Source organism: Colias philodice, chromosome 5 (assembly GCF_061535455.1).
Source record: "Colias philodice isolate Cphi_HAF_F1 chromosome 5, ilColPhil1 Martin Lab GWU primary, whole genome shotgun sequence".
Taxonomy (NCBI): domain Eukaryota; kingdom Metazoa; phylum Arthropoda; class Insecta; order Lepidoptera; family Pieridae; genus Colias; species Colias philodice.
This window is the reverse complement of record NC_143090.1, coordinates 9,182,129-9,208,917: the sequence shown is the minus strand read 5'-3', so window position 1 is coordinate 9,208,917 and position 26,789 is coordinate 9,182,129. Positions and strand designations below refer to the sequence as shown.

Genomic DNA, 26,789 nt, shown 5'->3' with positions numbered 1-26,789 from the left:
ACTTACTAATTTGAAGCCTGAACTAAATTAGTTAATGTGAAACTTGAAAAATCTACCGATATATTTGAGACTTCCTAAAAGGTTCACATGTTCACATCTTTTAAAAATTGCTAAAGAACCTCCTGTATGCACTGAATTTAGCACGAGCAAAATAATACTTCATAATAATATTAAATACTTACCTCTCGAATGCAGCTCAACTAATTGTTTTAACTCGCACAAACTCAGGTTTCAATTGCATAACCGTTTGTACAAACAATGTCAATAATAGGTTTAAATATAAATAAACGAAGCTATACCAATGCGACTGCATTTAAGTGCACAAAAATAAAAAGGAATTAAAATCCGATTGCATACAATGAAGACCTAGAAATCTGTAACCTTTATGTTTTATATAAAAATAGTCAGCATCTAAGGGGAAACCGTATAACTTTTTTTACATCGACTGCTTGCAAATCGAGTTACTGAAGCCTCATATGTAAGGCCGGTGGTACTTGCTTTGTGCGATTAATTAGGACATTAAAACGTCTTTTATGTTTGCTTTATTAAATACCTGATCGCGATTTTCCGTTAAATGCTTATGAGATTGTGTTTGCACGAAGCCTAGTTATTCAATAGGAGGAGGAAGAATGGAAGAGCTAAGGGTCTCTAGCTCGTTGGTTGGAGCATATTGACAAAATTGTTATGGATTTTATAGAAGTAGTTTTATAGTAGTACCATTTACATTACCTAAGTAGGTATATAAATGGTATTCATTATATAATATTATGATGTGCTGTTATTGGATCAACAAATATTACAATTTGATTTATCTACTCTCATAAACTTTATTTATACATTTGAATTTAACATACTTTCAAAATAATAATATTAATATTCGGGAGTTTTATTTACATATAATAAAGTTATGATTTGTCTACGAATTGAAAATGTTATTTCAACTTTTCTAGTCGTTATGAGCAATAAAAACTTTATCGTGTGAAGCTTTTTAAAACCATCATGAGTTTAAAATATACGGAGTGAATAAAATTATTTTAAAAGATAATAATTTGTAGTATATACAAATTATGTACAAATCTTTTACTACATTTTATCGACAACCCAAAACAGATAAAAACAACTAGGTAAGTATTATAGACAGTTAAAGAACAATTAAAATTACTTATGTACCTATTTGTTTTTTATAAAAAAGATAATAATAATAGTTTAGTTAAAAATAGTTTCTTAATTTTAAGACGAATATTAATATATTTTTTAAATTTCAAATAACGAATAAAACCTATCAATACCAATTTGTATAACCTACATCCTTATATTTCATATCGCATGCATTACAAATCGAATAACTTGGCAAGGGAAATTGAGAACTTGTCACAAAGCGCACTCCCGACCTCCTGGCAACCTCGTTTCGAAACGCCAACTGGGTTAAAAAACCAGGAACACAACAATACTAGTTTCCTAGCGAAATAATCGTGACGTAATTAAACTACAGACCGAAATAAATGTTTTACGAGAACGCCCAGCTCAATTTTAATCGCTCCGTTTTTTGAGTTTACAAAATATTAATTTTAAGAATAAAAACGAAATTGAAATTTTGTCTACTTACCAACCTATATTATAATAAAACCTTGACTCATTAATTAGGCAAGAGGAAAACTTTTAGGTGCTCAGAAACTGCAAAATCTAGCTGCAAAAAAGAAACTCGAAGCGAGGCTCTCAGTGCAAATTAATACCAACATTGCAGAGAGTGAAAGTTCGGAATAAAATGAAAAATTTGTCCATGCGTAGTAAAATATTTTTTAAATATTTTTACAGAATCGGCCTCTTCCTGAGTACTATTTCTAAATTGAAATATGAAATTTCGAAGCGTAGTTGGAGAGCAAAAACAATTATGAAAATGGATTATTATTTTTTGTAACATAATAACTTTAATCGTAAGATTATGCAGCGACACGATTTTTATAAAGGACTTTCGCATGATGTATTGAGAAAATTCATTTTAATAGAATTTTAATATTTTCTTGTGAAAATTGCGCTGTCATTTCATTTTAGATAAAGGAGCCTAAGATATCGTCTCCTCTGTTATGAGTTATAGTTTAAAAACACGGAAGATACAATGTACCTAACATAGTAAATTACGCGTAATAATCTAAATTGTTATACAATGAAATAAAACAAACGCAAAAGGCTATCTAAACCGTTATTGTTAAAAAGTATCACGTACGTGTCGTAGCCCGGTTCCTCTGCACCTGCAACTCTGTATGATTCATAATATTTTTGTATTAGTATTGCTTTTATAATTTATATTTATGTACTGTTTTTTATGAGAAATAAATCTCTCTAATATAAAAGTGAATCGCAAAATGTGTTCGTAAGCGCATTATTCGAGAACGGCTGAACCGATTTCGTTCATTCTTTTTTTATAATATTCCTTGAAGTACGAGGATTATTCTTATGTAGTGAAAACGAAAACATGTACCACGGAAGAAGTCGGGGCGGACCGCTAGTATGGATTCTGCCGTGATATCTCTCACGGAAATAATAATTAAGAAATCTAATAATTCTGCATTCTTACGTTAAAAGATATCTATATTTTAACGTAAGAATATAATAATAAAAATATAATGAAAATATAATAATAGAACTTATTAATTTTTTATAGAAGAATTATATGTACAAAGGTAAGTAACATGTATGTGTACAACAAATTAAAATCTATAAATTCTTTCTAATACTTCAAATTCAAAGAAAAGTGTTTCTGTTATGTTTTGAATATTAAGATATAACGTGCTAATAATATATATAACTCTCAAGACGTAAATATCTAATATACGATTTGAAAGAATTTAAAAGGTTTGTACTGCAAATTTGTAGAGTTTTAATTCGCTTGCCGTCTGCCGACCAATAATCATTTGCCTAACATGACCGTTTTTATAACGGAATTTGACCTCAACAATAAAAAATTATATTACTCTTTTCAAATGTAAAAAACAGTTAAGTAATGCTCTGTTTTAACTCTTTAAAGACAAAACGTGAATGGTCTTAATTTGCCAAACGTTTAAATACATTCCTGCAGAGTGCAGTTGCCTGCCGACCTCGTTTCAGTAGTTCCATGACTTTGCGAGGAATATGAACATTCTTAATACATAAATACTAAACTAAGCATTCAAACAAATAATTACTTTAATTTAGTTCTACTAGGTATAATCGATCAGTATACACTTCATCGATTATAGGTGGCTTGGTACTTTTCAATATTTTTTTCGAATATGTATATCGATAGTTTATTTTTAATAAGGCTATTGACGTTTCGAATGCTTGAACATATTTTTATTGTTATTTAAAGATACTCACGTAGATAATAATATAGCTTGTAAATTTATTCCAAAAAAGCTGCTAACATTTTGTGTAGGAAAAATCGTCGTAATCTCCTGTATATCTATACAAATATTATAAAGAGGAAAGGTTTGATTTTTTGTTTGTTTGTTTGTATGAATTGAATAGGCTCCGAAACTACTTGGCAGATTTGAAAAATTCTTTCACTGTTGGAAAGCTACATCATTTCTGAGTGACATAGGCTAGGTTTTATCCCGGAAATCCCACGGGAACGGGAACTATGCGGGTTTTTTTTTGAAAACGCGGGCGAAGCCGCAGGCGGACAGCTAGTATGAAAATAAAATACAGCTCGTTAGTATCATTAAAATTCGAAATCCGCTTGAACGATATGACCATTTTTTTAGTGATACAGATAGATAAAAAACATATCGCAATCCTATACTTATTAAATATGTTCACAAATTGTTATAATCATGTTAAGTATTTAATATTTATCTTCATTAGAAAATAAAATGAAGACGTTATTAGAATATATTCGGGAAAAGCCGATTTAAGAATTTTACGATTTGATCCAATATTTTACGTCTCAATGGCAGTCAGAGGTCTGAATTGTTTTTGGGGTTCTTTAATAATTTGGATAATAATTTTATATTCTAAATACCTTAAGGTTATCTGGACGAAGTTGTTTTGTATTCAACGAGATTTGGCCTTATTTCTGTTGTGGGAAAATTTTCATGAAGAATTTAAGGCATGCACATTGTACAAGGAATTTAAAATAACACTAAAGTCAATTCAGACTTCAGTTGTTTATTTTTTGATAGATAGATACGTGAAACTGAACGTCACGTAAACAACCATCATTAACACACACTTAAAACATAAATTAACTTACAATTTTACTGACTAGGGAATTTAATTAGTAATGTGACTTTATGTTTTTTACAAATTACCTTAAAGCAAGAGACGGATAAATTTAGAGTTAACGTATTAGGTACATTTAGTTACATTCATTGGGTAATTATCAAAAAAAAATGTCAAGAGAGCTACTGTCAATATTCAAAGTACCTAAATTATCCCTCAATCACTCCAACGAAGATTCTTTAACGTTAGAATTATTCAAATCTGCGGAACCATTAGGATCGTTAGACTGCTCACCGCGTTTTAATAATTTTTCCCTTAAATCGTGACGTTTTCTCGTTCCTCCAGCTTTCATTGGAATGTTTAAATGCGAATGTCGAGTCACGATGCTGAATGTTGGGACAAAAAGTTCGAACAATGGATCTCTTAAACACTTCCAATTTAAAGACGATTTTCAGTGTGTGCTATTTGTGTTGCGGTTTTTGACTTTCCATACAAATGTGTATTCTTTGCAGGTCCTTTGATCGTGTGTTATTTGGGAATGTTCACGTATATTGAGTATCGAATATTCGTTTATTGTAATCGATGCCGTAGGTAAGTATCTTCTAGCTATCAAGCTGCTGCCTTGTTTATTGCTCCATTAGGTTTTACTGAACCCAATACAAATTACCATCTTATTTCAAGCATTTCCCCTTCAAGCATTGTTTTCGCGTCATTACGCATGCCTATTCCTCTATCTTTCTCTTAGGATAGATAATTCGTCTAGTTAAGCTTTACAATAAAACAAATAGACGGACGGAGAGCAAACATTTTTTTATGAATATTATGGGATAGGAAATCTTAAAGATTTTCTTTACTCAGATTATTTTAAAGAACATGGATAAAATTAATGTTGTAAAGAGCAGTCTAGAATTACAACAAGACTGTCTTATACTTAGGTATTAACAACATTAGCCTATTACCTAATATTAGTACTAAGACCTAACTGGGCGGCATGTAATTAAAGATAACAAGTGGGTGTAATACATATTAGGTTAGTTACGGTAATTTAATATAAAATAACCCTATTACAAACTTATATTGAAAGTAGAGATATTCTGATGATATAACATCATTGATATATATAAATCTCGTATCAGTTATCACAATGTTTGTCCTCAATGGACTCCTAAACCACGTCTTAACCGATTATAATAAAATTCGTACACCATGTGCAGTTCGATCCAACTTGAGAGATAGGATAGTTTAAACATGTAGGTACCACGGGCGAAGCCGGGGCGGACCACTAGTAATATTATAGTGAAAGAGAAATGATAATTGTTTTGATTACATGTAAAATAGTTTAAATACCTCTAATACGATTTTTCCAAATCTCGTTTCAATTGATAGCTACTAACATAGAAAAGAAAAAAGCAGTTTAAAAGGGCAACATCAAACATGAACGTGAACTAATTGTAGAGAGAGCAGCTAGAGCGAGCAGAGAGAGTATGGCGGTTTTTTTTATATATATAACAGTGTGTCATTTTTCCCTCCGGTTGCCTCTATAAGTATTATTAATCTACCTTTAATTATTCAATAAAAACCACTCGCAAAGGGGTTACACGAACATTCAATTAGTAGCCCTACAATTAACACACCTATCGATACTCAGAAACGTTTATAACAACACAGGTCATATTGAATTTGACACTAACACATTCTAGGGCTTCTCCAACATAATAATTGGAGTAAGGAAATATAATCCGCGACAGGTGTAAGGAAATTGGGTCTCAAGGGTATTCGCGAATGACTAATGAGATACAGGTACATGAAATAATAACAGATAGAAGTATGTAATTTTATCAAGTCTGAAGGTATACTTACTCTATCTCTAGTCAATAGATATATCTATGTATAGGTATACCTTCTCTCTTTTATTTTATAATCTAAGCATATATATCTAAGTATCAGAAGTACCAATAGATATAGTAGAATGCAAGCAGAATGCAGAAACATAAAATTTGCATGAACTATTCAGTTTTGTATTGATTTTGATGTAGAGACGTAATTCACTGTAAAAACAGAAATAGCCTTTTAGATTTTATAAATTTACTAGCTGCTCCGCGCGGTTTCACCCCCGTGGCTCCACTCCTATTGCCCGTAGCATGATAAAATATAGCCTATAACCTTCCTCGATAAATGGGCTATCTAACACCGAAAGAATTTTTCAAATCGTACCAGTAGTTCCCGAGATTAGTGCGTTCAAACAAACAAACAAACTCTTCAGCTTTATAATATTAGTATAGATTCCACCTTACCTGTGCTTATATTTTAACAGTAAAAACGGCTCATTTATTCACCTGATATCTATTTCACATTCATTAATAAAGCCGCCCACTACTATGGAAATAGAACAGAATGCGTCACCAGATTGTAAGATATGCACTGCCTAAAGGCATCTACGGAATAGAGTCGTTTGCTTCACGCCGCATCGTGACATTCGCGTATAAGTAGCGGTTATTTTAGAATGCTTAATGCAGATTTTGACGGTAGTTTAGAAATATAAAGATTGACATTAGATGGTGGATTTTTGGTACTGTATTTCCTGATTACCTAACCCGCAAGATGCTTATAGCGTAGACCGTAGCAATATGGGATAAATCCATTTCACGTCTTATTATAGTAGATTTTATTCTAGTCCAGGAGATTTCTTGTGCGTTATAGAACACGAAGATTAAAAGTTGTTCCTTAAACAATTTAATCACTTTACCTTAAGCCCTCTTTTCTTTCTTTCCACTACAATTTGCACGACGTATTAATAGCTATATGAAGTAACTATTCAAGTATTCAGTAATCTGTAGTATACCTACCTACTTCCACAATATGTATTATACGGAGTACAAGTAGATAATATATTATGTACCTAAGTACATTATTTGTTAGCATATCGCAATAACTGTTAAAAAAATCAAAAGGTATCATACAAATAGTAAGCATTAGTAAAAAATGGTGTACCTACTGGTTTGTGTCAATGACATTTGGTAAATTACAAAATAATCTGAAGCTATGGAATTGGATCGGACTGTTCCCGGGGGAAATGAACAAAATAACGGCATTAGAACAATAGTATATTATTCTCTATTCAGTATACGGTCTACCTGTGCTGTGATTCAGAGAAGTTCGACTGTTCTTACGTGATGCGCGAACAAATTAACAAACCAAGTGACGTTCAGTCTACCAACCGCTATTCTATTAGGTTAAGAGGTCGATATATAAATTGTTTTGTATCATTCGATTGATAAATAAATACGATGGTAAAAGATCAAATACGTTAAAGATTTGACCGTGAAATCAAATTGGTTCTGTTCTATCGGTGTCGTTTAGTCATATGTCTGTATTTATTTAATTAAGAAGTAGTAGGTAGGCCACGGTGTTTGAATATGTAGACTTGTAGTACTTTAATTGTTTACCTATATTTATACAAAAATGGACATGAAATACCTAGCTATTGTCCTTAATATAAACATAGAATGGTATAATTACTATTCGCATACATATTCATGAAAAAAAGCTCTATTTATCGTATGCTATATCGATTAATTATATATTAACAGTAAAACAAACCTAAGTCCTGATTTAAACTATTAAAAAAAAATCTGTGTTTCTCTTGAGATGATCAGGTTTGACATCCCAATACCATAACGTTCAAACCATTCAGTCAGCGAAATAATCGCACCATTTCAATGCAATTTCGGAGACAAATATCTGCTTTCTCAAGCGAATATGCCTTTCCGTCTGCTTGTTAGTGACAGTTCCTGTAGAGGCCATTATCCACTCGCGCCAATTACTGGGGCCAGAGGTTAGTTAATGAAATGGACAATCTCCCACCTTAATGAAGGAATATAGTGAAATGGGAACACCCTGTAATCGGATAATTCGATTGGAGAGGTATTGGGTGTGTGTCTTGATAATCTATGAATTAAAACTCGAAGCAAAAACTTAGTAAGTAGGCTCTTACGAAAATTACGTTATTAGGAATATGAAATTTGACAGGGTGGCGGGTACAGAAAGTATGTTGTCTATCAATGCATAAAAATATAAGAAATATTTTCTAAATCAAATTTGCTAATTAAAATATTATATTATTGAATTAAATTACACCTACTCATGCTTACACGCTTTGAAAATACTTATAACTTCACAAAGTCCAACAGCCTCGCAATCTTAACATGATACTGATTCACCGTGCCCAATATCCCATAACAACATCCGATGTAACATAACACGATCAAGACGGTATCCGCGAATAGCGTTATGATTGAGTAACGAACTAATTAGCGCACGTGGCCCCGCCTGTAAACAAACGGAGGAGATACAGTCCGCAAATCGCTATTTTGGTTGGGTTACGATGCACGGCTTTGTTTGTGATTAATGATTTCAATGCAAAGTAAATTGTAGCATAGAGATTAATTAGTGTACAGTTATACTTGATAGGGTAATTACTTCTTAATCAGAAGAGATTAGAACTGCTTCCACCTCGTTAAAGGAAGAGTAAAGAAATTGTATGATGCATTTGGAACTATACCGTAGGTAGGTACATATTATACGACATGTCGACAGTAAATAATTACGATTTTAATAAATGCAATTAGGTCTACTAGTTACTGCTTACATGTTTTACATTAGTAGGCATTAACTAGTAGACCTAATTTAATATTAATTATTTAATTTATTACATCGTCTGCTAGCCCAAGAGGCTAGGTAAAGTTTGTTTAAATCGGTCAACCTACAGCCTACTTATTTACCCATTTTATAATATCTAATTAACTTTAACCTCAACAACATTCAATTATTAATAGACCGAAACGTTAATTCTACGTATATTAGGTATTAACTAGTTATTCACAGTTATTCAATACATTTGACCCCCATGTACCCGATATCAACATTAGACTGAAATATTTTTATTTCCCAGCAAAGGCAAAGTAAAGATGTCACAACTCACAGTAGAAAATATTGTTTTAGGAGATGACCCACTTCCCTACGCGGCGGATAACAGCACTACAAATTTCTATTAATTCGTTATACAATTATTTATTTGACTGCGATTATTTGTGGATATAATATTTTTATCTGAAATAGAAATGCATAGGTATATTATAGAATATCAGAATAGATTTTTTAACTTTTAAAATTTATCAGGATTTGTTAAATAAAGGGGAAAACCGAACTCCAAATATCTCGCTATTTCTAAAGCTCGTTCAATTTTCAATTAAAATTCCGTGAAGAATGAAAACCTTTTTTTCAGCCTGACATTTTTAATTTTTATCTCTCATTCACAAAAAAGCTTAATTATATCGAGCAAAAATATTAACAAATAATAAACATAATATTTTCCTGTCGACAGTACGTCGGTAAATTTATCATAAGTTATTGTTAATCTTTTATAGTCATCGGGATTTGGATTAAGAGGACAGGATATTTGGGGTAAGTATCGCTAATAACTCATCATTTTGTAAACAGATGTGCACGTGGTGTAACAGGCATATTGCTTGCTCTGAATTTGCGAGTCTGGACAAAAAATACACCACGAAGGAGGGCTGCAATCATTTTCCAATGTACCTACCTAATAGGTATAATATATCGAGCATATTTTGATCAGACCATAATGTGAAATAAACGTAATGAAGAATGTTGATTTCGCTTTATTATAGAAATAACGTGACGATAAGTGTACGAGCAAGCACGTCCAAAGTGCAACAAGGCGCTTTGCTTGCAAATTGTATCCAACATTTTACACTTTATATAAAATTAAAATCAGTTCATCGTCGACGGGCATTAAGAGTACCTCGCGTGACTCATCCATCCATTATTAGTTATTATATTCAGTTTAATACAAGTTTTATATAGTTTAAATAACTCTTTTATTTCAATATTAATTAATCATACACACGTACGGGATAGACTCGTACAATAAGAAAGATATTTTGACCTTAGTGAACAGATGTCAAATCTTTGTACCTTGCTCCTATCCCAGAAAGAATTTACATGATGTCTAGCAGTTGAAAGAATATGCAGTAAACTTTCGATTGTCAGAAATATAATAATATGAGCTTGGTAAAGTACTCTTTAGAATAAAAAAAGCTTTTACATGGAATAATTAATAAATATATTCTTTTCCCTCATACAAATTAAAGGTACTTTCATTAAAACCCAAAAAGCCCGAGCTTTATTAAAGTTAAATAAACTATAACAGCCACAAGAGAGCAATCACAACGACAACGAGGTTTAAATTTTGTACACAATGTCCCACTGAAATTTAGAATAAGCGTGTTTTTAAATTGCAAAACGTAACATCAAAGGACCAGCTGTGTGGACACAAGAAAAAAGCTGTAATCTCGCAAAAATGGTGACTCGGTGGACAGAATTCATCCTTTCAAAAGCGGACTATTTATGAATATGTTAACAGTAACAAGTGCAGTTGTTTTGCACTTTTATGTTATGCAATACCTACTGGCGATATTAGGAGCATTAATGAATCAGGTCAGGCTTGTATTTGGATTTCAATTCCCTTTTTATATCTAAATAAGTATTAAGGGACCTTTATGACTTTTTGATGAGAAATATTCGCCCTAATAAAAACCGACTTTTTATCATCTGGGCTATTGGACTAACTAAAAATGAAGGCAGTCTTCTGCCCTACTTTGAAATTCGTGAATTCATTTGAAACCACAGCCGGCGTCTTTGTCTGTATATTGAGATTTATGGCTAAACTTTCTTTCTTGCATGCCGATACCTAGAGTTTTAGTCCCTAGGAGACCTATAAAGTTGGTATTTGGTACACCAATTAATTAAAACTGTTTAGGTATATCCTACGTTAAATTATATTCCACGAAGAAAACGCTTAAGTCAACTTTTAACACGAGTAAAAACTAAAGAGATGCCTGCAATTTTCCTTATCACATCGTCTACTTAGATAAGCCCGATGTCGGTAATGATTAAAACTGCTGTTAAAATTGTATCAAATTATGAACATAATATTATGTAGATATTATGTTATCTCCCTATTCTGTTCCTGCCGGCCGCATGAACATAACTAGTGCTTCTAAAAAAGTTTCAACCAAAATCCACCACACTGTAGTCTTGATAATAATGGATAGGAAGTAGGTAACTACCTAAGCTGTTTTTATAGTTCATTAATTTATAATATAGAACTCCGGTGAAAGTAAAGGCAGTGTAATCTGCAGATTCATATACATTTTGCACTCTCACTTACATTGCAACGTTTAATTTGTATCAAAAAATCGTAAAAGTTACTCATACTATAGTTACTACATAATCAAAACAAATTCCACCGTTTAAACAAATCAGAACGTAAAATTCCTACAATTGCATTTAACATCACAAGAACTTGGTAACGAGAAAAAGCATTGAATCAACAAACATCAGTCAAAGATACTTTGATGTGAGGTTTATATACCTACTATTGATTCACTTCGACCTCCATTCTTTTGTTTACTAGTTTAGTAAGCCACAGTCCTAATAATATATCTTTTCTGTAGTCGTAAATAAGACGAGAATAACATCATACTTCGATATTGTTGTATTTATGAAACAATTTACTATGGTTACAAATCTTTAATTTCATAATTTGTCAGAATAGTTATAACGTCGATTTTCTTTTTGAGTTAAGATAATTTTTTGGCGGTAATGTAATGGAAAAGATTGTAATTAATATTCTTAACATAATATTAATCATATTTAAGTTAATGATGAATATTATGTGATATTATAATATTAATCATTAAAATTTAAATATGATTAATATTATGTTATTCACCTCACCTCACCGAGAGGTGAGGCGAATCTCTCTTCACCGCCGCGTAACGAACATAAGTTAGAACTTAAGAGATCTGAAAATAATTTAAATTATTTGTATGTTATTTTACATCCACACGCTGGCTGTTTGTCACAAACACCGCAAACAGCAAACGAAGTCCCAAACACCAACCACAATCACCCAACACAAACAGCCATCCACATGCTTGGCGAACGTTAATAATGCTACATCCACACGCTGGCTGTTTGTCACAAACACCGCAAACAGCAAACGAAGTCCCAAACACCAACCACAATCACCCAACACAAACAGCCATCCGCATGCTTGGCGGATGTTCATAAAGCTACATCCACACGCTGGCTGTTTGTCACAAACACCGCAAACAGCAAACGAAGTCCCAAACACCAACCACAATCACCTAACACAAACAGCTACTTCCTTCGTGTAGAAAGCGTTTGGCGTTGGTATAGTAATGATAGGTAGTTCAATGATTTCAGTAGAAAATATGTCATTATAATTTACTTTACTGTGAGTGTTAATCCATACTAATATTATAAATGCGAAAGTAACTCTGTCTGTCTGTCTGTTACTCAATCACGCCTTAACTACTGAACCAATTTGCATGAAATTTGGTATAGAGATATTTTAATACCCGAGAAAGGACATAGGCTACTTTTTACCCCGGGACATAGGATAGGTTTTATCCCGGAAATCCCACGGGAACGGGAACTATGCGGGTTTTTCTTTTACTGCGCGGGCGAAGCCGCGGGTGGAAAGCTAGTAATTAATAATACTGTAAGAAAGAATACACGTAATCCATAAGAATTTCTATACATTCATGATATACAACGTTATTAGCAAATATGCGAGGAATTTAATATGAAAATCTGACGATCAGTGAAACACATGGCTACCAAACTTACGGTGTCGATTGATTCAATCATCATACGCGGTTATTTCGCTCCAGCGATTCTGAATATTGTACAATACAATAAGCAGAGCGTGAACCTTTTATTTGTATTGTTAATTAAATATATGGAAATATTGGATGGTAATTGTGATTTTAAGTTATATATTTGTATAATTGAGGTATAATGTAATTGGCGATAGCTTTTAAATTATTTGTAAGTAATTTTTAAAGCAATAGTTACTGCAACTGTGTTAAATTTTGCTACATCTATTTCAATACAGCTATATCTATTTCAATTGTATATTAAATATCAGTTCAAAAGATGGAGTAAAATAATAAAATAAACATTTCGATCAATATTTTATTTCAAAACGCAAGTATAATATAAAAATAGTAAAAATATAATTTATCACGATTTCACCCACAACTTTTCACAGAACAATATTTCTATTGACTTTATTTGATAAATAAGTATACTTTGTACAGTGATATTTTACTTCTTCCACAACTGTTGTAGTTTCTCCCACCTCTTCGCTTGGGGTTTCTGAAAAAATAATCACTATTAAAATCATAAAATCGCACCATTTGCACTGTACCAATTTTCTTTATTTAATAAAAGTTATTAAAAAATCTCATTATTGCTATTACTACGAAAAATAAGGGATATTCCTATGGATTTAGTTTATAGAAACTACACAATGATAAACAAAAGTTGTAAAAAAGTTAATATTATACATTATAAATGCGAAAGTTTGTGAGGATGGATAGATGTTTGGTACTCTTTCACGAAAAATCTACTGAACAGATTTGGATGAAACTTTACAGTTTATACACATCAGAATAACACATAAACTATAGAAATACTTGACTTTGAGATAGCACAGCTAGTATGAATATAAAATAGTAATTATAAAATGCAGGTAAGGATATTGAAATCTCCTAAATATAACATTTTTTGTAATAAATTGAAATAACATACAATTAAATTACATACCAATATGTTGCCAAACATTAGGCGGGAAAACTGGCAACTGAGAATACACATAGACGAGTTTACATTCACGTTTGAGGCCAGAGTCGATTGCTCTATCCTTCTTACAGAGTTCTAGACGGTACCAGGTTGCAGATTTTCTGTAAGAAAAAGAAAATTAACCTCACAAATAAAAACATAATTAACTAGCTTACCTGCCCGTGGCTTCGCCCACTTTGTCTAAAACCCAATAAATTATATACTAAAACCTTCCTCTTGAATCACTCTATCTATTAAAAAAAACCGCATCCGAATCCGTTGCGTATTTTTAAAGATTTAAGCATACAAAGGGACATGGGGACAAAGAAAGCGACTTTGTTTTATACTATGTAGTGATAATTAACGAAGAAAATTTCACAACACTATTTTGTAATTAATACAAAATGTAACTATTTTCTAGTATTACACGCATTTTAACAGAAATTGGAAAATATTAATACCATTTACCATACCATAATATATGGACGCCATCTATACCTTATTCTGTAAAACAAATGAAATACAACAATAGTTTGTTATCGACGCGGTAGATGTCGTTGTTTTATATATTTCTTAACATTTTTTACAATTTTCATATTATAAAGTACTAGCTTTCCGCCCGCGGCTTCGCCCACTTTATGTAAAACCTTCCTCTTGAATTACTCTATCTATGAAGATAAGCATACATAGAGACATAGGGACAGAGAAAGCGACTTTGTTTTATACTATGTTGTGTTATGTTTAAACATGTAACTTCGTTTCAAATATAGTAAAGTTTGTGACTTACTTCAAATGGTCCTGAACAATATTATTAGTAATTGGTATATTTATTTTTAATATGGGATCATTCATCAACTGTCCCACCGTTTTGACTGGAGATTTCTCTGATACATACAGTTCTAAGATACGAGATGCCATTGGTTTTAATTGTGCTGAAAATTTTAAAACAATTTATTAACTATATACTTTTATAATAATACTAGCTTTCCGCCCGCGATTTCACCCCGTTTTCAAAGAAAAACCCGCATAGTTCCCGTTCCCGTGGGATTTCCGGGATAAAACCTATCCTATGTGTTAATCCAAGTTACCCTCTATATGTGTTCTAAATTTCATTGTAATCGGTTCAGTAGTATTTGCGTGAAAGAGTAACAAACACACACATACACATCCTCACAAACTTTCGCATTTATAATATTAAGTAGGAAATGTTAGAAATTAAAAAAGCTAATTACATATCATAATTTGTAAAAAATGTTTGGCTTTATCTTATTTTATAGGCTAAATTGTTTTAATGATACTTTGTACATGCTCTAGAATGGCAATACGTAATATCGTAATAAATAGTAATTCAGGTAAATGCCCGACTTGCAGGCGTTGTGCGTGAGAGTGAAACAGACTACTTAGGGCTGATTTTTCAATCCTTGGTACTATATGGTACTATTCATCGAATAACATATTAAACTACCATTTCAAAAATGTATTCTAATACCTTCTTCTAATACATTCTTCACCTGTAAATTGGCATATACGGTCATATGCCAATTTACAGGTGACATTTTAAAATGTTCGTATAATACTTTATTGGACGGATAAATTTTAACCAAGGATTGACTATAAACCCCGGCTATGAAACATGTTTCCGCGCGATACAAATGTTCTTATAACTAATGTTATAACTTTTTTAATATTTTAATTGTTAAAATCAAGCTACTTACCAAAATCAGCTCGTAAGCAAGTTTCCGCGCGATACAAATGTTCCAAACACACGTGAACTTGAGCGAATCTCATGAGGAGGCTCTTCCATGGACTTATGTCTATTTCATCAGCTATTAGGGGCACCTAGAAATATAGATATATGTTAAATGATTTGGTAATTGATAAACTGTAATAGCCTAGGGATTTATGGAAGAAGTCTTGGTTGATGTGTGATTTTCTTAAAGTAAATAAGAAAAAGAAATAAAATGAAATCAAGCTCGTTGGAACAAAAGAAATTCACCCTGATAAATTTGGTTCCTTTCTAAACCTTAGTAGCATGATTTAATAAACTGCACATGAAGTACATTACTAAAATTAACCGCTCCCTAGCGCGGACGAAGACGCACGTTTTAGTATTACACATATAGTACCTATAACGATTTTGAGTCACTCATTATACAATACTAGCTTTCCGCCCGCGGCTTCGCCTGCGTTTTCAGAGAAAAACCCGTTCCCGTAGGATTTCCAGGATAAAACCTATCCTATGTCCTTTCTCGGGTATCAAAATATATCTATACCAAATTTCATGCAAATTGGTTCAGCAGTTCAGGCGTGATTGAGTAACAGACAGACAGACAGAGTTACTTTCGCATTAAAATATTAGTATGGATACAGCTACAATGTCAATGTGTACCTTTATTTGTACCTTTCACATATTTCATATTCTAATAATAAAAAAAAATCACCTCATTATAATCCTTTTTCTCACTAACAAGCCCTCTACTCTTCAACGAAGCGAAATCATCAACAGTTAGATCATTTGTGTCTTCCACACAGAAGGACTCAGAGTCCAGTCGTATGGAATGTTCAGTTGTTGTGTAGCTTTCGAAAGGGTTCAGTGTGAACTCACCGCACATTGTCATGTCTTGGATCGTTTGGTTTATTTGATCGATTTTTTCTTTTGACCTGGGAAATAAATGCTTTTCGTGAACAAATGTTAATTATTTTATGGTACTGGGAGTAATTATGTTAAAAATATAATTCCTAGTTTTTTATTTTAAGCGAGTATTATACAAGAAATTAAAGATTTTAACGGATTTTAAACGCGATTTATTCGCTCGATGCAATCATGCAAAGTGTGCGAAACGTCGGGATAATAATTAATAATATAATGAATAAATCGCGTTTAAAATCCATTAAAATCTAAATGATAAACAGATTTTTATACGAATTCGATTCGGCAATTACGAAATTTCTTGTAATGTTTAGTAATGCTACTGAAAAACTGCTTTTTTAATCAATTTTCTATTAACTGCCTTATAACAAATTACATACAATGTGAATAAGTACAGAAAATATGAATAATAATAGAAAAACTAGGAACTAAAATATTTCATACCTAAACTACACTAACTAATTTCATACTGTGAATAGAATAATTCATCAAGATAACATCAAGATAATAACATAATTATACCAAAATAATATAATTTATTTATTTAATTACCTGGCATCATTACTCCACACGCCATTTAAAAAGAAAGAATGTTCCAGAAGGCTCATGATCCTAGTATATTCCCACATAGTTTTCTCAAAACCTACTTGAGCGATCAAAGACAATGCTTGTGGTGGACTCGAACGAAGGTTCTTTAGTACTTTCGATGTTTGGGAGTGACCTCTTGATAGCTTTAGCACTAGTTTTGATAGTAGAGATTTGTTGTTCACGTCGATCTAAAAAATATGAATTCGCAGTTAATCTGAATTTATTAAATTTTTCTATTTATAACACCTACAGAAGTAAAGAAATTAAATATTTTTCAATATAACATTATCTTATTTCTATCTATTGACCTCCTCCTTGGTACAGTGGATGACGCATGAGCGTAAAACCGAGGGGACCTGGGTTCGATTCCCGGTGGAGACGAAGAAAAAAAATGTCTCGGTTTGGCAGACACAGAAGGCTGATCACCTACTTGTCTCTAAAGAAATTCGATCAGTGAAACAGACGTTTAATGCATCTGCCCCTTACCCCACTAGGGGACATTGGACTTCACTTTTATTTCTATCAGAATAATATAATTTTGTGAGTGTAGTTAAATAAAATTTCCAATAATTTATAAAGTTTAAAGCTGTGAATATGTCCTTACAAATGGACGGATTTTTCCTGACGATATAAATGTGAGAGCTTGTAGTAATAATGTGATCAGTTCCTCTGCTGTTTCGGAATCTGAAAAATAAAGTATTGCATTATAATTTGCGAGTTATACCTACTATTATGAATATTATGAATGAATGAATGAATGAATGTATACTCTTTATTTTATTATTATATCTCTTCTCAGATTATAGCCATATAGAGCAAATTATTCCCATAAAATTGCATTATAAATTTCAGAAACTACTAAAGTTATATTATTATAATTCTCTTGCAAAATTTAAAAATCTTAGAATAGAAGAAATTATGCACACCACTAAAATGTGAATATTGGTCTTAAAAACTTTTATTTACAGATATTCTCTTTCCAAGCATTAAAAACTAAATAAATAAATCTCACCCCTCAAAACGTCCCACAATTTATACGTAAAATCATTACTAGATCCCATTTTGTTCATATCATTCATACATTGTCGTAATGTAGTCGTATTATCTGTGACACACAAACAACCTCCCGTCGGACATTCTGCTTCGTTTAATAATTCGTTGAGTCGCTTTGTGTTGTTGTATCGTTTCATGCCAGGGATTAGGTTTCTGTGAAATATAAATACATAAATTTATTAAAGTGAAACCTTTATTACATCGTCTCAAACTTTTTGGTCTGTGTAGCGCATGTCGCGTGTATCGCGGCTGCCGAGTAGGTATACCTACTCGGCAGCCCACCGTCATGCGACATGCGCTACACAAAGCAGTGTTCGGAACCGTTCGAACAGTTTCACTTTTACCGTGGTTTCATAAAACCACACAACATTTTTTCTTATATTTTGTACTAGTTTCACCCGCGCTCTGCTTCTGTGATTTTATATTATAGCTTATAGCTTTCCTCGATAAATGGGCTATGAAACACCAAAAGAAATTTTCAAATCGGACCGGTAGTTCTTGAGATAAGCACGTTCAAACAAACAAACTCTTCAGCTTTATAATAATATGTATTAGTTATTTATGTTACATTTTATTTTTTTTAGTCCAAATAAAATACCTACCGACCTAAAATTCGTCGCTCGTCGAACAATTTTTAATTTCTTCACAATAGTGGGTTAACTATTATAAACCAAAATTTCAAGCAAGAAGATATAACTTATTTTTTTTTTAAATACTTATACTTTCAGCCCTGAACAAATTGTTCATGAGATTGATTGCTAGCTTGGTGACAATTTTATTTAAAAAGAAGAATAAAGTGTACAATATATTACTTATTATTATACTCAATGTTACCTGATAACAGCCTTTTCCAGATCAATGTTGCCAGCTGCGGCTGTCATATCAACAAGCAATTCATTAATTTGATGCAGCGCACAAACTGATTTCCATACAGCATTGCAGGGGCTGGCGAGATGGCCTATAATTACTTCTTGTTCCTGAAATTATAAATTTAGTTCAAGTTAATATTTAATCCATCAGGCCCCGGAATCACAGACACAATAGAAAATCTATTGTTAATTTTGATTCACCTAATATAATTTACTTGCTTTCTACCTACATTATTTTAAACTTTCTCTTGACTCTAGCTATGACAAAAAACTGCAAATAAATCAGACAGACAGGCAGAGGGAACCTATTATTTGTCTTTTGAGGGGTACCATTATTGAGTACAGGTATTTATTGATTACTCTAATATTATTAACTCTTAAAGAGCCTCAAATAAATTTAAAACTTACAAAAATAATCTATAATAATCTCATAAAGCTGAAAATATTATAATATTAATATATATAAATCTCGTGTCACAATGTTTGTCCTCAATGGACTCCTAAACCCTTAACCGATTATAATAAAATTCGCACACCATGTGCAGTTCGATCCAACTTGAGAGATAGGATAGTTTAAACATGTAGGTACCACAGGCGAAGCCGGGGCGGACCTCTAGTAATATTATAAATTTGAAAAATTATTTTGGTGTTAGATAGCCCATTTATCGAGGAAGGCTATAGGCTATTTTCATCACGCTAAGATCAACAGGAGCTGAGCCACGCGGGTGAAACCGCGGGGCGCAGCTTGTGAGTAATAACTAAACATAATACAATAACTTACAAAATGAACTTTACAGCTTATAAATGGTGTTAACAATGTTTTAGCTGCCCATGTGCAATGCAATTCAGTTATACCACTGTGTGGAGTATTTAATAGATCTTCATAGTTCAACTGGCCATAGGATATACCAGACACTGTGTATTTGCAATCTACTGATACATTTACCTGTAAAATAATAAATAATAATGTTATTTAAACTAATAATAATATCTAAACTCACACAGAATTGTAACTTGGTTAGCCCAAGAAAAATATATACCTAACTACCTACTGATAAAAATATTTCTTTGGAGTAGAAATTTAGTTTAGGAAATAAACTGTATGATAACTGAAAAAATAAAAAAAGCCTTAAGGATAATGTGACAAAGATATTAGTAAAGAAATAATTTCTTGTCTACTAATCATTAACGATTTTTAGATTAATAACTGTGGTATTCATCATTTAATTCAGTCACACAGATAAAACATACACATGTAAGTAACATACACCTATTTTAAAAACTATATATTAGACTAGCTTTCCGCCTGTGGCTTCGCCCGCATTTTCAAAGAAAAACCCGCATAGTTCCCGTTCCCGTGGGATTTCCGGGATAAAACCTAGCCTATGTTACTCGTGGATAATGTAGCTTTCAAATGGTGAAAGAATTTTTAAAATCAGTCCAGTAGTTTATGAGCCTATTCATTACAATCAAACAAACAAACAAACAAACAAAGTTCTCCTCTTTATAATATTAGTGTAGAAAAGTCACTAAAATAAAAATACTTACCAAATCTTCGTCAATACATTCTTGCACAGCAAAATCTTTCATCAGATTCTCAACATCAACGTCCTCTAGTGTGACCGCACCCTCATAATTAACAATGCCTCTTGTAAACTCGTCTTTATTAGACTGTATAGTTAGAAGTAAGGGTTTGCCTTCACTAGGAGTGCATAGAATCCACATGGGTATTGATTCATCTTTAGATAATGTGGAGAGGCTTTTTGTGTATAAATTTGCTATTTCCCTGTAAAATTGTTTCCAGTTTAAATAATAATACATTATCTAGCGGTTATGTAATCTTTTAAGTGTGTTTGCAGCTACCATACTCATAAAATGTAAATATTACCTAAAAATGTTGAACGCATTATGATGTTAATTTTATACCATTTGGTATTAAACACCTAATCAAGCACTTCACTATAATAAATATTAATTCATAACTAAATGAATGAATTATTGAAAGCTTTATTGTACACACCAAATTATATGTAACATAAAATTAAATACATATAAATTGCACAATAGACCTTAAAATAATTAAACTGATGTAACTTATACTTTTTATAACATACCTAGCTTTTTCAATATCAATAGGACAGTGGAGAAATTCCTCTTTTCTCCATAGTTGGGGTTCTTCAGACATCATAGTTTCATCCAACATCGCATGAATACTTAGATCCAATTTTAACGGAGATCCAGTTAAGTCCAATTCATCTGTAATGGTTTAAAAAAAATTAGTTTATACATTATTAAAGTTAAAACACTCATTTAAAAATAAGTTTTTTAAATGAAAACAAAATCATATGGATTAATTCAATTTATTAACACAACAGCAATTTTCAATGAATCATATTCTGTAGTAAAATTTCTTGTAAACAAAATCTAACAATTGTTATGTTTTATTAATGTGATTTGTTTAGGTAGACCATGCTCCAAAGAAAAAAAAATACTTTGCCTTGCCTGTTAACATTTCTAATGGTTTTTGCTTACCTTGCTCGTTTTTAATACTTTTGGAGTTGTTTTCATTTGTTGTACCTGATTGTTTTGCCTGAAATGAAGTGAATATTTATAGCATACATTATTTTATACTTACAAAACTTACGTTTATCTACATTTTTCTAACTTACTTTGGAGTAAACCATAACGATTTCATTGTTAGTTTTTGTATAAATTTCAACGTAACTAGGACTAGATTGCCTTTCAAAAATTAACTTCGGATAATTTTCTAACACTGGCTGCAAAATATCTTTCATTTTTATGCTAAACAAAAGAATTAAGAAAATAAATAAATAATACAATCCGCACGTTTAACTTCTAAATTCAAATTAAATTCTGTTTAGAGTTGAAACATCCGTTGTAACGTCACTGTCATCAGTTTTGTGTTACCATTATAATTTAATAGGAGTTTATTGTCTTTGGTATTTCGATAAATTTTCCTACTTTATTTATTAATTATTGACCTAATTTGAGTTCGACTTAACAAGAAATAAATCGAAATATTTAGTTAATTATTAAAATATTTTATAGGAAGCCTACTATTATTAATTTATATCACAAGATGTCACTACGAGTCACAGAGCAAGTATTCAACCATGATCTTATAATACTTTATCCCATTTGAATTTTTTTGCATAAAGTTAAGCTACTTATATATATGTATTTTTTTATTATATATTGAGCTATTATTACTACGTAGTATGTATCTCAATGGTTACAATAATAAAGACTTTTTCTTTCTACTAGTTAATAAGGTAGGGAATAAATCGTAACAATAACAATTTAATTTCGTATTTTAGACAGACGTGATAATAATTAGGTATTTATTGAATTTTTAATTACCTAAAGCCTAAGAACCTAGGTACCTACTGTAAAAAAAGACACAATAATATTATCATTCTTTAGTAATGATCTCGCATTCAAGATTCAGTCACGAGCTGAGGATAGATAATATTTTTTTGAAAATAATTGTAAGTAATCGTGATTCGTGACAATATTTTTTTTTATAAAGTTAGATTTTTCATTCAGTATGTAAATTCGGGACGGTCGCGGTTGGCCGTAGGAAATAAATACAATCACTATCTACTTTTCTTAAAATTGCTACTATTGGGTACCTAGTTACATTATAATATTTAGCAATATATGTAGATATTTTAAATGAACTGAAATAACATAACTAATATGAACATTCAAGAATAAAAAATTGTGTTTTCTCAATAAAATCAGTCGGTGTTGTAACACGTATTTAAAGGTATAATAATGCGGCCCCAGTGCAGCACAAGGCTCATGTTTTTAATGGAAAAAAGTATTGAATTAATAAATAAAACTGAATAATCCTTGTCCTGTACTGATAATATGAATGAATCACACTCACCAGCCATTAGAATACCAATCAAATAATCCTTAAAGTACAAACAATTGTGCCAAGCTAAATATTAGGTACATGCAAAATAATACGCAACCTTATCCGTTACCGCTTGAGAAAATCTTAACCATTTGTTTAATACACATTTACTAGAACATTTGCATGTAACTTTATATCCCCGCATTATCGAGAAACGCTAACCACATACTCATTTCAGCATAAAAACCTTTACAGATATATGGGATTTATTTATTAGACGTTTCACAGGTAACGCAGATTTTAACCGCAACTTGAATACAGGGACGGCGTGTAGTGGATTACTTGGAGGCCCTGAATCGAAAGGGAAAGAACATTATGATCATTATCAAGTAAGTGTTTTACTGTAACATGTATCTAATGTTTTTGAAAGATATTATGTTGATTTTGCTCATATCTGTAAATATTATAATGAGCTTTCATCATTCTACAATTACCGCTTTTTTTCAGGAAAATTATATTAAATTGAAACGAAATTAGACGAGCACAGACGTAAAGTCACAATTATAATGAATACCTATATCCAAAAAATCTCACAGTATGAAATTAACAAAATTTTTTTGTTCTGTAGTTACGAAAAGCTCTCATGTTTTAAAAAAATATGATACCCTGGGAAATATCTTATGTACCAATAGTAATAACAATCTATACGTCCCTTGACCGTATAATTATAGGATTAAACTCTTATTTACGGTACATAGTTTGGCATATGGGCTCCGGTAACCCGATCGCTGCTTAAGTACATCCCTGTGCGCTATATAATCAGCTTAATTAAAACAAGTCTTGATCAAGTGGGCGGATCTGATAGAGCGTTACTATCTTACGCTGAAAATAGGATTTCCTAGATAAATGTATGATAAGTTTAATTCCTTTAATCTATGGAATTCCGGTATGCTTGTATTGGGTGCACGATGCGTCAATTTCAATGGAAATATTGGTTGATACGGTTTCTGTGTATAAATTATGTACTTACGTAAATCTCTAAAACTGCTGTGAGGAAATTGTTTTGCTTTGAATCCACTCTTAAAATTTATCGCTGACTTCAAAAAAGGAGGTATTCTCAATTCGACTTTTGACTGGGTGAACCGATTTTAATAATCCATTTTTTATTTGAAAACTGACAAGCACCAGCTTGTCATGTGGTCCCATATAAAATTGGTTTAGATCTGACAATTTTAAGGCGGTTTTTACTAGTTTAGTTAAGATAATATTTTAGTATTTGCAAGCACTTTTAGATTCAGGTAGTTATACATGTTATTTGTTATAGTATCAACATCGATTTGAAACGTTTATGACTTGTATTGATTATTCGTAGAGCGCACTGATGTGCTACATCAGTGCTACGTTTTTAACGTAGCACATTAGACCAGATGAAGCTAATATATTATAATATTATATTATCTACTACATTCTACCACTATGAAAAATGAAAAAATATAAACGCGAAAATTTTGGAAAATGGATGAGTGCATGATTGTTTTTGTAATTATTTTGCCTATGTACGACAAAAAATTGTAGGCAAAATTATCAGAGATAGAAATTATGGTCTTTGTTTACACATACAACACGTTTATCCGGATACCATGCGAAAGATGTTGGGACTAAAAGTTATATATCTGTTTAATAATATTATGTTTAAAAATTAAACCCACGCACTCCAGGCTTCTAGGGTCCAATTACTAAATGCCGAATCTTACGGATATAATATTATGAGCATAATAATGAATGTGTTACTCCTTAATAGCTACTTAGACTAGGTACTTGACTAAGACTGATTATGATGAAATTTGCATAATACACAATATAGACTTTCTGTTTAAGTACGTAGGTACTACGGAAAAATATGGGGAACATGAAGGAAAAAATATTTAAGTATTAAAAATCAGATCTCTTTTTTTGCTGTCTGTACAAACACCATTTTAAGTTGTGGTGGTGTTATTGTTACCATATTGTTGTGAGGTTTGCAATTTGAAAAGGTTCGTAGTAAGTATTATAAAGGAAAAGGATTCAGGCTATAATATTATCTGCCAATTGACCACCACCTCATTGTTTTAAGCTAGTTTACGTAATAGCAACCCTTTTATATTGACCCTCTCTGAAGATTTGGTAAATTCATTAGTACCTATGAATATAAAGCGAATCAAAATGTGTCTTTGAATTTTTTTTACTTTAGTGTACTTAGGTAATTAAAGTATATGCTTGATTAAAGTCATTCAAATCAAAATAAGAGATGAGTGCTACTATAACTATTGAGTAGATACACCTATATTTGGTCGCGGAAGAATTCTAACAAATACCCGCGGCCTCATCACTAAAGCGGCTCGACGGAACACAGTGGGGTTTTAGTCGGTAAGAATCCGACATAACCCACGGCTCCTTCCCCGGGGGCCGTGGGTATCTTTGGAAGATTTCCCCACTATAAAAAAAGGTACACCTATATAAAAAAAAACCTATATTTATCTATAATTACAATCTAGTTTTATTTTGGGAAAAGGGCTATTCAAAATTGCAGATAATGTATTAACGTAACGGTCAGTTAAATGATTTTTTTATACATATATTTTTTATTTTAATGTACTTAAATGTTATTATTTTAAGATAAATAGTAGGAATACTCGTATTCTCTAAACGCCAACAGAAATAATTAATAATATTATTATATTATACCGTACGGACAATGGATATAATACGAATTTGTTTGGAAACTAATTAGAATTTCCATAAAATGCCACATCCAGTTTGCGCATCATGCGTCAGTGATTTACATTTTAAAACGAAAATGAGCATAGACAATATTCAACGGACCAACTATTTGAAATTAGAACGAGTTTAAAATACGAATGTCTTCCAATCACACGATTGTTTTTATAAAAATATACTTTCAAGGTTTCAAAAAATGTTCATTGATTGTGTAAATAAGTACCTAATACATATTATTAATATTGCGTTATGAATAACTTATAATTTAATTTTTAGTATTTAGGTACGTGATTCAAAGTGAGTTGGAAAATTCTAAGTAAGTAATGAATATTAATCTAATAAATTCATTTATATTTTCAAGTATACAAAATATGAAGAGACACAATCGAGGAAGAAGAACGAGGAACGAGCGAATTTTCCAAGAACGCTACGAAGATGCAACATAATTAGGTAAAAAGCTATTGTATCAAATACTTTTAACTAAAATATTGCTTCCTCCATTATTTTATACCATTATAGTTCATTCCAAAATAAAAGAGAAGAACTATTAGACAAATAAAATGTCCCCTGTAAATTGTAATATCCGCGGATTATTGAATCCACAAAAGCCTATAACGACTGTAATAGGAAAACTATTTGGAAAGGGGATTTATTTTCTTTTTAACTTCTTTGTTTCTGTGGAAATAGGGTGGATTAATTTGGGGAAAGGTTGAGAAATATAATTTGTCTAAAATTTAAAATATCGGATTCCTAGAAGACTGCATGAAGACCTAATATCGTCATAAGCGTTGAAATTGCTTTGATTGTTAGATATTATTAGGAATACCTATGACATTTTCTACCTCACTAGGTAATCATAAGGTTGTTACTTAAGGTCCATTATTTCGGTTATAATGGAACTACATATTTGTTAAAAATACGAAGCTTAAATTGCCAAAAATTGTTGGTATAGTAAAATTTGCCGCGCTTAATTTTAAACGCCCAAGCACATTACCAACCTTTTGCGTTCATTTTATAAATGTTCGAAATGTGACGCATGAAACCTCGTTACACGGAA

At 31.6% G+C, this 26,789-nt stretch overlaps 1 protein-coding gene across 1 annotated transcript; it reads right to left on the bottom strand.

Moving 5' to 3' along the window:
• Positions 1 to 13,270: 13,270 nt before the first annotated feature.
• Zwilch (zwilch kinetochore protein) lies at positions 13,271 to 21,984 on the bottom strand. Its single transcript, XM_089695724.1, has 14 exons — positions 21,762 to 21,984; positions 21,625 to 21,682; positions 21,207 to 21,348; positions 20,641 to 20,878; positions 19,874 to 20,038; positions 19,058 to 19,200; positions 18,183 to 18,376; positions 17,775 to 17,854; positions 17,135 to 17,358; positions 16,374 to 16,593; positions 15,648 to 15,771; positions 14,720 to 14,864; positions 13,918 to 14,054; positions 13,271 to 13,467 (listed from the first exon to the last, which is right to left on the bottom strand). The coding sequence occupies exons 1-14, from the start codon at positions 21,885 to 21,887 to the stop codon at positions 13,355 to 13,357; spliced, it is 2,109 nt and encodes a 702-aa protein (XP_089551850.1). The 5' UTR covers positions 21,888 to 21,984; the 3' UTR covers positions 13,271 to 13,354.
• Between the last annotated feature and the right edge of the window lie 4,805 nt (positions 21,985 to 26,789).